Here is a 13,478-nt window from a genome sequence, read left to right as displayed (position 1 = left end):
GGATTCAATGACTGATATATGAATTCTAATTTCCAAAGCTACGTGAAAATATGCTGCATTGCAAAACATTTAGGTATCAGTAAAGATCAACACGAACACTAAATTTAGGATTTTTGAGATTAATGTCCTCCTAAATGATGCTGAATCTAAGAAAGTGACAAAAGTCATCTCAAACAAGATAGACACCTTCGAAACTAGATGTCTTCTCAGCACCATACGGTATTTAATTATGATATGTAAAATGCACTCAACTTCAACCTCAATGGTAGCAATGATATTGACACCAAATACAAAAAAGAAAAGAAGACAAAACTAGACCTGAGGGAGGTCAGTTAAGAATGGAATAAGGGACAACAACTGGACATGGGGGCAGGTCCAGAGACTGACTCAAGATAACCAACATGGAAGTCACTAGTGATGGCCTTATATGCTAAGGAGCACGAAGAAGACTTAGTAGGTAATAAAAAATCATTTCACATAGCACTGTCATATTTTGTAAGAACAGAAAAGCAAAAATGATAAGTGCTCATAAACAGAACAATAAAACATTTTTGTTTTTAAACAAATATTTAATCATTAGCAAACACTCAGATAATGTACCGAATGATAGATTTGATTGCGTAAAAACATATGCAATTAATATACATGAATTATAAAAGTGCCGTCAAACTCTTCACAGTTAATTAAGATAGATGTATGATTTTTGGTGTCTTTAATGATGACACGACATTGACAATTTGACAAACACAACAAGAGAAAACATTGGATGGATCCAATGCAAAGTGATTTCGTGACTGATGCAAATGATTATTTTCTATTGACTTTTGTGCTATCACATTAATTTTATCTATAATAACCTATTGTATAATGCCAACCAACTTTTATTCACGACAACATTATTTCGCGATTTATCTAAGATGATGTGGTTCGCGGCAAAATTTTTTCGCGACATAGCCGTATCAACCCTAGTGTTGATATTAAATATATTGGAGAGGAACTGGTTCGCGGCGAGAAGTATTTGCAACAGCAAGACTCTCACGAACCTTCCGAAAATTTCTAGCACACGAATAAAAGTTGGCTGGTTTTGAGAATATTCGTACCGCTACATTGAATCATATTCAAAATGATGTGCTCTGTAGATAATACATATTAAGGGTCTCAGATCTTAATAAAATACATTTAATGATTGTAAAGACAAGATGAACGACAATTAATCACGGCATCAAGGTAAAATCAGCTGAGTCGTCTGATTTCTAGCGATTCTCTGTTGCTGATATTAATCTGAATCATTTTAGACAAAACCACCCTATATCTTAAAATAGAAGAACATTATTAAACTATAAAATTTGAAAAAAAATAATTTCTATGATTTATAATTTCAAATTAAAAAAAAAAACCAGAAAATAAAACAACTTAAAAAAAGGTGTACTTACAAATCTTCATCTATCTTCACCAGAACAGTACCTTTCCTATTTTTGTCAAAAACATTTTGTATTTTATCGATCTCTGATTTTGGGAACGACACCCATTTGCCTTGGTTAGTCTTCCATTCCCAAGAACAAGGTCTATCACTGAAGTTACAATTTAAGGCATTCTTTCCCCCTAAACCTTCCATTTTATGTTGAACTGGTGGACTGTTTCTTTTACCTCCCTCTGCCATCTTATCCTTTTCACAAATTTCAGTGTTTTTCTTATTTATATCTCTAGGGTTTCGTATGTTAGATGCTGCACTGGCAAACTCTTTTTTGTTGTATTTGCTTCTTGTACCTAAGTATACAAGTAAAAAGAAATTTCTAAAAAAAAAACCCAATTTCTTCATAAATTACATGTATATATTTGACCTCATTGTTTGAATGAAGATCAAATGTGACATACACTTATATGTTTTTTCATTATAATTACTAAGGAATTAAATGAAAAATATTTTAAATATTCAGTTTGAGAAAAACACCAAATGATCATTCTTATTCATATCAGAAAAGTATTAAAAGAAGAGACCAATGGGCCACATCGCTCACATTAACAACATTTTTGTAACTTTTCAAAGATTTTAATATGATCTTTTCTGAAATATTGTTAAACTCCAAAATTCTTTACTACATATAGTCCAAGAATTGACTATCCATAAAAAATAATTCATGAAAATAAGGTTTCTCTTGGGGCATCATCATATTCTAGGATTTAAAATGTATCAAATGACTAATTTTACTAATGTGTAAGGGTGAGAAAATTGGAAATTGATTTATGAATTATTTGAAAAGTGTAAGAAGGTCAATGTGACCAGATATAAGGAAATTAATATATGAGGATATTTGTATAGGAGTCTCGCAAATTGTAGCATTGTAGTTCTTGAAAAGAAGATTAATACGGTAGTACGAAACACTTTGAACATAAATTTCATGAAATTTTTCTCAAATACTAAACATAATGGCTGACTTTTATGCCAAGGTTAATTTCAATCCAATAAAAAGAAAAATAAATCTGCACATTAATTACTCAATGCAAAAAAAAACAACCAAAAAACTGAGATACAGCGTATTTCTATGATTGAAACCTACACTTTTGCTTTTTGTACAATTAAGCTTTTTATCAGATAGACATGTATGAATTGTGTTCCTTTCATAGTAACACAATAAGTCTTTATGCCCATTAAATTTTAAGGTCATAGTGGAATGTCAAAGGTCTTATATGATGACGTCATCATGGAGTTTCATGAATTTCACCTCCGTCAAATATACTTGAACCACAATTTTTCTAAACCCAACGATTACATTTTCAATATTTTTTAAAAGCCTGTTTGAATAACGAAGTCATGGCAATCTTACTGCTTTCTCTTTTCAAATTTAAACTGTGTAATTTTTTAATAGACCGTTAATTGTTACAAATTTTTACCTTAAAGGATAATTTATAAGCGCCATTCTTATTTAAATTACATCAGAGACTATGTTAAGTTACCAGTTAAAATTAATTTCAGCGTGTTTAAGTAACATAAATATCTCCTGTATAAATAGCAGCCAGACATGTTATATCTTAAAATGTAACTTTGTAAAAAAAAAAAAAAGAAGCATAAAACAAAAAACAAAACAAAACAAAAACAATTTTACAGCGCACTGACAGGAAATTCAAATTGTAGGTTTGAGGTGATATGTGCGAAAATTGTGAGTTTGATCAAAACATATATAAATATTTTTAAATTTCATTCCAAAGAACAAACTATTGATATTTTCAGAAAAAATGAACTATAGGAAAAATTTAGTTTATCTTTTTTGTCTTACCTTAAACATTTTCCCTAAATATATTTATCTTGAACTATGAACCCCCTTTTTTTTAGACCCCAGTAGTGGTTTTGGGGTCACAGTTTTAACCAATTTTAAGTTTTCATTTTATGTACAATCTTTGCTGTATACATTGGCATTTAAAATACAAAGGTGTTGAGGATTTTTTAACACATAAACTCTGTTTTGTGATTTTATTTCTTTTTGATAAAGGTTTTGCATTTAAACAACAAATTTAACAACTTGGAATTAAAGAAGCTTTGTACCAAGTTTAGCTATATTCAAGGAAGTCAATTTGGTTTTTTTGAGTAAATTGCAAAAACATCTCTATTTTTATCGATATGTAATTTACACCAACACTACTATTTTCGCGAAGTTGAAAATCTTTTGGGAGCCATCTAAATATACAGGAACATATACAATAGGAATGTATAGAAAATTGTTTTTTTTACACACTTTTAAGCAGATAAAAGATTTTCCTAAAATTATAATATGATATTAATAATATCTATTTCTATTAATTTGTAAAGTCTACTAAATTTTACAGCCTGGTTTTTAGCGGTGGTCATCCTAAAATATCAAAATCAACCAAATTTTGCTTAATTATATAATTGAAGTATTACAAATGTAGATTGGTACAATTAACTCAGTCAAAAAAAAATACCCTGAGGATAGCATAACTCTGTGTGTAAAATGCCAAAGTCGTACTCGTTTGACTATTTCTAACAATGCACTCTTACAAAGCTTTACTTTATCGTTACGTCATAAAAGTACAATGGCAATGCTGACCTACCAAACAACGTAAAACGTTTAAAAAAAAAGAAAATATTTTTTCCTTTAGAAATCTAGATATTTGTATCTGTGTTTTGTTTATTGTGTTCAATATAATAAATGGTATGTAAAAAACATTTAAGGTATATCTACACTTTATCTTAATAGATTGCGCAAAAACACGTGCGAAAAAAACCTCTAAAGTCGGCCTTCTTAACTCAAAGTTTGTTTACAGACAGACAGACAGACGGACGGACGGACAGACGAACAAACAACAGACACCAGGTGATCAGAAATGCTTGCATGAACCTTCAGGTGAGCTAGAAATCCATTTTATAGAATAAAGGACTTGATCATGTTAAAAAAAAATAACGAAAATGATGTAATCATCCTTTGATAATAGACAAGTTATTTATCTAAGACCTATAAAATATACGGGATTGTTTTGAAAGTTAACTACACACATTACGTTTATTTTTAATCAGAATGTAAGTTTGATTAACACTTGCCATCATTCGAAGCCACCATTTTTGCATTATTTTTGCTCCAGTCATGTCGTTGTTCTTTCATTCTTCTCATTATATTCTCGTCAAAAGGGTCACTGTTAAAATAAATAAATCAAAGTTTATGGTCACATTGCTCACCTGAACAGCAATAACAATTTAATTAACCCCGAGCTAAAAAGAAATTAGTGCATCAATGCATGTAAAAATACATAATTCTTTAAAAACATACAGTTCTATTAAAAAAAAAATCATATGATTACTTGTTACTTTTTATGCTACCTTATTTATATCCATTTAGTATTATATTCAATTTTGATCCTTGCATGTCATTTTGTTGCAAATTATATTATTAACATACGTTTGCTAAATTTTCAATTTGAACAAAAAGATGCGTTGATCATCTATACTTATGAATTAAGTAACCGATAAACTAAAAAAAATGCCTGCACCAGCATAACTGCTTACATCGTTTGAATTTTCCTGATAAGTAATTAATGTAAATAATGAAAAACCTACTTTTATTTCAATAACCAAACTCGAAATAGCAAACATGAGAGTAAGGTGGTGGACACACTTTGGCGGATCCAAGTCAGTGGGAGTTAGCATTAAAATATATGCTTTCAATGAAACAAAATTTAATGATTACCTAATTAATGAATACATTTATTAGAAACGTACTTGGATTATACATAGAAGTTGAGATTTGACAAATGCTGAATAAATGAAGTAAGACAATTCGTTCCTTAAATGCACGATTTTAATCTTGATAGATAAGAACTAGCGAAGCGCGACCTCTGCCGAGAGAAGGAAATAAAACTTTCCAGAATTGGTAACCAAGAACGCAGTTTGACTAATTTACCTCATGGCGTAAAGTGTAGGACGTACGGGTTCATAATGTATCACGGGCAGATATTCATACCTTGGATGGAACATCTTTGGTTATTACATAAAAGTTAATATATAAAATGGGAACAATTTGATGTGATTTTAGTTTTGATCGAAATAATTTATTTCACACAACGGGGTGCCCAGGAACGCGGTTTGACTAATTTACACCATGGCAGAAAGTGTTGGGCGAGTTAACTATCGAGCAGATACTCTAGATATGACAACTTTGGTTTAAAAAAAATGAAAATTTATATGCATTCACTAGCGTTTTTTAATTTCATGCAATTTAATACCACGCAATTGGTAGTAAACCTTATACATTAAATTGTAAACAAGGAACAGATTGTGTTCCATGTCTATATGAATAAATAATGTATGCATTTAAAGGGAAGTTAAATGTAGGGGAATGACAACCCTCACCGATTGCTTTTTTTTAATTCAGACTTTTATCTAAATTTCTCATTCGGGGCAGTGATAGAATCTGTAGTAAAATTTGACCTAAAGAAATGAATCTAGAGATATGACGTCCTAAATACCCACTTACTGGTTTAGAAAAATTCAATGCTATCATTTTCCACTCAGTTGCAACAAAAAAGAATTAAGGCCACGTACATATATATATATATATATATATATATATATATATATATATATATATATATATATATATATATATATATATATATATATATCCGATACAGTTTAGACATAAAAATTCTCATCCCTATAATTTCAATTTTAAAGAATAGATTAAGAAAACAATTAAGAAAAAAAATCAGACACAGTATAATATACAAAAATGAAAAAAAAATGGTTCAACAATTTAGCATTGTGTCATTAATGTGTAAAGTGTTAACTCGTTTAGTCCTTATATAATTTTTTTGTGTTTTAAACTGGACTTTTTTCCCTGAAAGTGGGGCCTTCTTTTATTAAAGAAGAAATATTATATTAACAAACTCAAACTTTCATCATGATTGCTTCCGTATCAATTAAAAGAAAATGTAGGACCGATACTATTTAAAACAACGGCGAACGGACGGACAGACAAGCAGGTTAGCATAAAAAAGTGGGCAGAAAAATCGTGAAATCGTTTAGCTCAGATTAAAACCATTATAATCCTCAGTAATAATATTTCATTGTTGATATGTATTTTAGTATTTATTAATACTCATTGTTGATATGTAATTTAGTATTTATAATTTAATATTTAATCATTAACAAACCATAATGAAACATCATAATTTCCATCATATCCAAATCTGTAGTTACTTTTTTTACCATTTGGCCATCGTACCTGTAATATAAATGAGTTTCTTTAAAACAGCAATCCAAAGTTAAAAAATCTATTTGATGAAATTCAATTTTCATACAATCATTAGTTACTTCAAATGCGAAATATTGATAATAAATAAGTAGACTCATTTATGAACATCGTTTTTTAAACAATTACAATTACAACTCAACAAAAGAAAAAGATTTAAATACCACGGATGATTAATATAATCTTGTAATATTGTTAGTGTTACCGTGATAATATATTATCATTATTAACTTGCCTTTACCTAATTTTAATTCACAAACAAGCTGTAAATAAACTATTCCGAATTGGTTCTGTTTCCATGAACTGGTGTATGGTATTCAAATTTTGAGCATACTTATTTACGTTGCTACATGTACTACTGGTTATAACATTCTTTTGCAATGTATGTTGCTTATAAATTATTCGAATTTTAGCAGATACACTATATTATACTTATCTAGTGTATGCTATTCAAGTGACATTACATGTACAGTCTTGTCGTCTTTCACTCTGTAAACCGATCCAATATTACCCTCACCACCATCTTGGTCAAACCACTTCCAGTCTGGACCTACGTTATAACGCTTACAATGATACCACTCGCCATATGCAGATATCTGGCAATTTTCATTATAACTTAATAATGCAACGGTTTTAGGTTAAAAGGTTGAAGTAAACCTCTTTGAACAAGACACCCTACTGCAATCTTCTCTCTTTGTAGTAAAATTCTAGGTTCGTCGCAGACGACAACATGGGATCCTTGATCATCACCACCAGTGTCATAGTGGTAAGGAAATACCATGCTTGTATCCCATTCAACAGAAACGTTATGATCTGTAATAATTTAATTACACTTCATTAAACGCATACACTCACGCGTTTTTGTTGATAATACTTTAATTCAATATGTAAAATGTTCCATTTCCATCGCATTAAACTAACAAGCAAATGTTAAATCGTTCATAATGAGTGCATGCATTCAAAATGGAATACTTAACAATGCATTGGATACAAAAAAGTGGGTCATGTTGTAACAGTACAAGTATTGAATCGTTTCATTATATATCAAGCTTTCATTACCTAAATATGACTGGTTATATAGAACTGTGTTGTGTTTTATTTCGATATGTCAAAATGAAATGCTAAAGTAAAGTTGTTTCCTGTAACAATCCGGTTTTTGGTGTAATTTCGTACAAAGAAGGTATGTATACCTCAGTATTGTCTAAACTTTTTGTAGTCCAGGTCGGTAGAGAAAGTATAACTGACACAGTCATACAGGGTGACTATACTTTTAATATTCTCAAATAACTGATAAATATACGAAAAACCTACAATAAAGTTATTAATATTACTAACATTTGCATTTACACTTTATTATAATTATAACAGAATATATGCATTAGAATAATTATAGTTACCAAGCACTGCCAAGTATTCAGCTACATATAGTACATGCAGATATCATACATAAGTCTGTTCCCTTCAAGGGTGTAGCGCCGAGTGTGCGGGCAACTATGGTTTTAGCGGGAAGGTTAGTATGTTGTTAAAAATAGAAAACATCTACAGGTAAACTGGTCGAACAGGTATTTGGTACGTCACGTCACAACAGGTAAACATAAACAAACACACGTGGACATTCACACATGCACAGGACGCCATACAATAAACAAACACATACACACAATTAATTAAAAACACTGAAACAATAACATTAATTACTTACACTGGTTACATATTCCCCCCTTTAGTGAAATGGCTCCTGACATTTTCTGAAATTGAAATATCAGGCAAAGTTTACAATTAAATGAGCTGAAAATTACTATATACAACCCAACAACAAATCCAGCCAATATCATAAACTAAAATCAAAAATTAAAACAACTTTCCAGTCAAAATGTCATCCCATGACAACACCAGTCAAATTAAATTACAACTGAATCCACTGAATTCAACAAATATCAATAATCAATTCACCTGATGCAAACACCTAATGCATCAATCACCTCAATATCACCACCATTACTTTCAATAAACCATAATTAATAAACAGTTGTTGTTGTTTTGTTTTTTTTTTTCTAACAATTGTAAACAAAACTGTCACAGTCATACAGGGTGACTATACTTTTAATATTCTCAAATAACTGATAAATATACGAAAAACCTACAATAAAGTTATTAATATTACTAACATTTGCATTTACACTTTATTATAATTATAACAGAATATATGCATTATAATAATTATAGTTACCAAGCACTGCCAAGTATTCAGCTACATATAGTACATGCAGATATCATACATAAGTCTGTTCCCTTCAAGGGTGTAGCGCCGAGTGTGCGGGCAACTATGGTTTTAGCGGGAAGGTTAGTATGTTGTTAAAAATAGAAAACATCTACAGGTAAACTGGTCGAACAGGTATTTGGTACGTCACGTCACAACAGGTAAACATAAACAAACACACGTGGACATTCACACATGCACAGGACGCCATACAATAAACAAACACATACACACAATTAATTAAAAACACTGAAACAATAACATTAATTACTTACACTGGTTACATTTATACTAACATACAATCCTATGTCCAAAATATGACCAATTAGGTCCTCTTCGAACGCGTGTTCCTATAGGTGGGAGCCTAGAATTCCTCTCTCCGTGTAAATCACTTTCGATGTTGTCCCGTGAGTAGAAATTCATCTGATATGCTTGTCTATTAATCAATATTTCGTATATATCGCTCTGTTGAAGTAAAAATGCTGTGATCTGTATCTACCTTAGACAACAGGTCTTTTGATTTAGCTACAGTACCGATCAAACCCAATCTTATAGAAAATCAACCCCAACTAAACCTTGGGTTTACGTTCGGGGTTACCCTGTGTGGACCAAGAGTAAAGCCAAAGTAAACTCCGAATTATTTTGTTAACCACCCAGCCTTATTAAATGTTCTGCAGACAATGAAATGTGTAATATAATATGTTCTCTCCATTAAAGGGAAGCTAATGTTGAAGGTTTATAAAAAAAAAGGTAAAAACGGTGAACTATTAACAATCTTACCATTACCGAAACGATATTATTTATCTTAGAACTTCACGCATACATCAGTTGAACAAGCTAAACTAAATATGTATCAATGTCTTCAAACTAGAGGTAAAACAATATTTTAAACTATAAGAATTGGATCATTGTTTGTAAGAAATAAGTAATGTTTTACCAAATCTGTCTCTGTTGTGGATCCACCTCCCCCGATTGAAAACACAGCTGCTGTTACATCATCCAAAGAATAATCAACTGTTGGCATTTTGCCAATTATTTCAGAAGCGATAACCTATCAAAAGCATTGGAATAGACATTATGTATTTGTTTATATCATCTTTGATGGGTTTTTTTTAAATAAATTAGATTCACACTTAACCTATTTAAACATCACATAAAACATGATATAGCAAATGTACAATTTCAATGGATACTTGTAAATAAAAATCAAATTACCATATTTGTCGAAAATCTTGCAAACTGTGCAGCCTCGTCAACTTTTAAAAGTTTTCCACTTTTCGATGAATATGCAATTGAGCCTAAGAAACACTATGTGAAGAAGAAACCAATAAATATTTAATGCTACAGTTTTTCCTTGCATGATCTTTAATACAACTTATTTACACTATTCATAACTTTATTTATATAAGGAATAAGGAATCATTCTTTGAGTATTATGAGGTGATAATTTCGGTCGGGGCGTGATCAAATCCAATAAAGCCCGAAGGGCTTTATTATAGATTTGATCACGCCCCGACCGAAATTATAACCTCATAATATTCAAAGAATGATTCCTTATTACTTATATTTATATAATTTTAAGCCATTGTACGATTAAATATATAAATATAAATAACCAAACCCGCTGGCGCCTCAATTTGGCGTCATTTGTATTATGGGTTATATAGAACAAAATCGATACGTAGTGTTATCACAGGCAAAGACACTGGAAAATGTAAATATAGGTAGATCAAACATGTAGTTTTAAAAATAATCAATACCATGTCTGGATCTCTACCAACCGGTACACACACAATGTGAAACGCTTTGCGTATTTTTCCTACTAACTGTAGAATGCTCATTTTCTGAAATGGAATTTCATTTCAAACGTTTATCAAAAAAGAAACCAAACAGAATAGTATAAAGTGCTGTAATCAAATGCTGTAAACTTAATTAAATCCCGTAAATATTTTTTTTACTTATCAAGATGTTAAGATATACTTCATTTCTTTCGTTTTCAATGTCCTCTGTGAAATCCTTATTGATTGCATGTCCTCCAGACATGATAACTAATCTTCTAATGGAAAATGGTCCAACAAGACCTCTGTTTTCTCCTGGGAAGGATTTAAATGTACAGTTTTTTAAATGAATTATACTTTCAAAAGATATAGTTACCGAAAAGAATACTGCAATAAATCCATTGATATTGCTATGAGATAGATAGATAGATAAAACAATTTATATTTGGTAGGTAACATAATTATGATCGATTATATAGCAAAACGTTGATTTTCAATTGATTTTGTATGTAAAAAACAAAAGAAGACAACTAAGTAAACAACAATCTTGATTACTGATATTTACAAAAGTAAATTATGTCGTTTTAAAATTATTGGTGTATGAATTCAATTACTATCTCTCAGGACGTCCATAGCTAATTCCAGGGCTTTGCCAAACTGTGATGGTCCTTCACATACTGTGTCATCTGAAATCATTTAAATCGGCAAAACAGTAGACATATACGGGAAATCAAGGTAAATTAAAACCAATACATATACTCACACTGCTACAGTGTCTGAAAGTTGTAATTGTCATGAAACAATGGTAAATTACTCTTACCTAGTAAGTGTAAGATGGTATTGTAATCTTCGGAGAAGTTTTGTACAATATTAACCTCTCTTCCAAACGTTATAACAGCAACCTTGTGAGTTACCAGAGGCTGATTCGCGTAACCTATAATTTATCAATGCCTTCAGATACAATGTTATACATTTAGCTTTTATATGCATTAATTACAAAAATAAATAAAGAACGTAAATTATGATGTCTTTTGAATTACCAAAATCCTTATATATTGTATGATGAATACAGTACATGAACAAATAATCACATTACTTTTACCCTTAATTAATGAAACAAAGGCCTCTTTCATTTGAGAAAACGCTTCTCCTTTCACAATGTTTGATATATCAAGAAGAAGAACAACAGGCACAGATCCATATTTACGTTGTTCCATTGCTGATTTCTAACTCAATAAAAAAGTAGAACTTCAATTCAATAAATCAGGATAGTTAGATATATTTACAAAAATATCTAGTAACTTGGTTGCTCTTAAAAAAAGGGGGGGGGGTCGGCTATATTGTACATACCGGTAATTATGTTGAACAAAAATGTTAACATTTCTTGAACTGACATGACTAATTAAACAATCAATATAAAATTTAACATGTTGTTTTTATGCAAATTGCGCCGCACACAATTACATAACAACGCTTTTTTAATCAGTCAGAAAAAGCTGTAGAACTGCAGTTGCCAACTAAAACTGAAGATTTAAAAATCTCAAAAATATAACAGGAGGCTATTAGTCTCCACTTTACAAACCATTTACTGAGGGAAAAGTTGAACTTAAATGTGCAAGGTTTAACTTATTTCTTAACAAATGGTTGTACACAATTAACACTAATGACTTTCGTTCATATCTTTAAAGGTTTAATTTAAGAATGCAGCTACGCTTTGCTGTTTGATCTTTTGACTACAGTTTTGGTCAGTGTTTGGCATACACAAGTCAGTTCAAGAAATGTTTACCTTTTTGGTCTACATTTACAAAATGATCTGTCATCTCCCTTAAAGTGTTTTAAACATAAAGGGATTTTAACATTGAAATACTGTAAACCTGTATGTTAATTTTGATGAAATATTTGTAATAATGAAATGCTTACTTTACACGTCTCCTATCGGCTGTTATATTCTATTAATGGACACGATTTTAATTGATCATATATAGCATTTAAGTCTAAAATATATTTATATGCAAGCTTTATTTCCTTATATGCTCTGTATTTTTTAGAATTTGGATTACTATACAATATAAAGTTTGATCATTTTTGTTCAAGCAACACAATGTTGGCTAAAATCCGGTATGTTTTCCTTTTTACATTGCATTTATTTTTGGGTTTAAAATAGCATTATATTGACGATGAAAAGCTTAAATCTAAGTTGGATTTGTTACTCATTTGCATTTCGACAATATCAGTATAAAACTACATTACATGAACAGTTGTGGAACAACCATTTTGTCGCATTGTCTTTTATTTTTTTATTTGATGACAAGCTATTATGTACTTAGGTTAGGATTTCTAGGCCCCTGGATCATGAAGCAATCTTAGACTTAAGCCTTATATTGTTTACTATCTTAATGTCTCTTGATAAAAAAAAAAACAAAATTAGAATGCAATAAAAATTACCTTGATATAATGTTGTTAAATAACAATTTCAATCATCATTTAATGATAAACAATCATTTTATGCCTGACTGAAATTTTCACAGGATGAATGACAATCTTTAAGCTCTTCTTAAAGATAACTTAAAGGTGCTTAATAGTAGCTTAAAGACGATCTTTAAGCCACCTTTAAGCTATATGTGTTGCTTAAAAGTGACTTAAAGAGAGTGTAAAGATGGCTTAAAGGCAGCTTAAAGG

At 30.4% G+C, this 13,478-nt stretch overlaps 1 protein-coding gene across 1 annotated transcript; it reads right to left on the bottom strand.

The window, feature by feature from the left end:
* Nucleotides 1–614: 614 nt before the first annotated feature.
* LOC105344991 (uncharacterized) lies at nt 615–12,799 on the bottom strand. The gene is made up of 15 exons (XM_066087270.1): nt 12,720–12,799; nt 11,902–12,025; nt 11,620–11,733; nt 11,414–11,485; nt 11,002–11,114; nt 10,782–10,865; nt 10,237–10,329; nt 9,959–10,072; nt 9,318–9,486; nt 7,419–7,574; nt 7,226–7,311; nt 6,664–6,734; nt 4,556–4,647; nt 1,434–1,767; nt 615–1,312 (listed from the first exon to the last, which is right to left on the bottom strand). Exons 2-15 carry the CDS (start codon nt 12,014–12,016, stop codon nt 1,234–1,236), a joined length of 1,692 nt encoding a protein of 563 aa, XP_065943342.1. The 5' UTR covers nt 12,017–12,025; nt 12,720–12,799; the 3' UTR covers nt 615–1,233.
* Nucleotides 12,800–13,478: the final 679 nt, after the last annotated feature.

The sequence above is a fragment of the Magallana gigas genome, chromosome 6 (genome assembly GCF_963853765.1).
Source record: "Magallana gigas chromosome 6, xbMagGiga1.1, whole genome shotgun sequence".
NCBI classification, from domain to species: Eukaryota; Metazoa; Mollusca; class Bivalvia; order Ostreida; family Ostreidae; genus Magallana; species Magallana gigas.
This window is presented reverse-complemented; position numbering and strand designations above follow the sequence as displayed.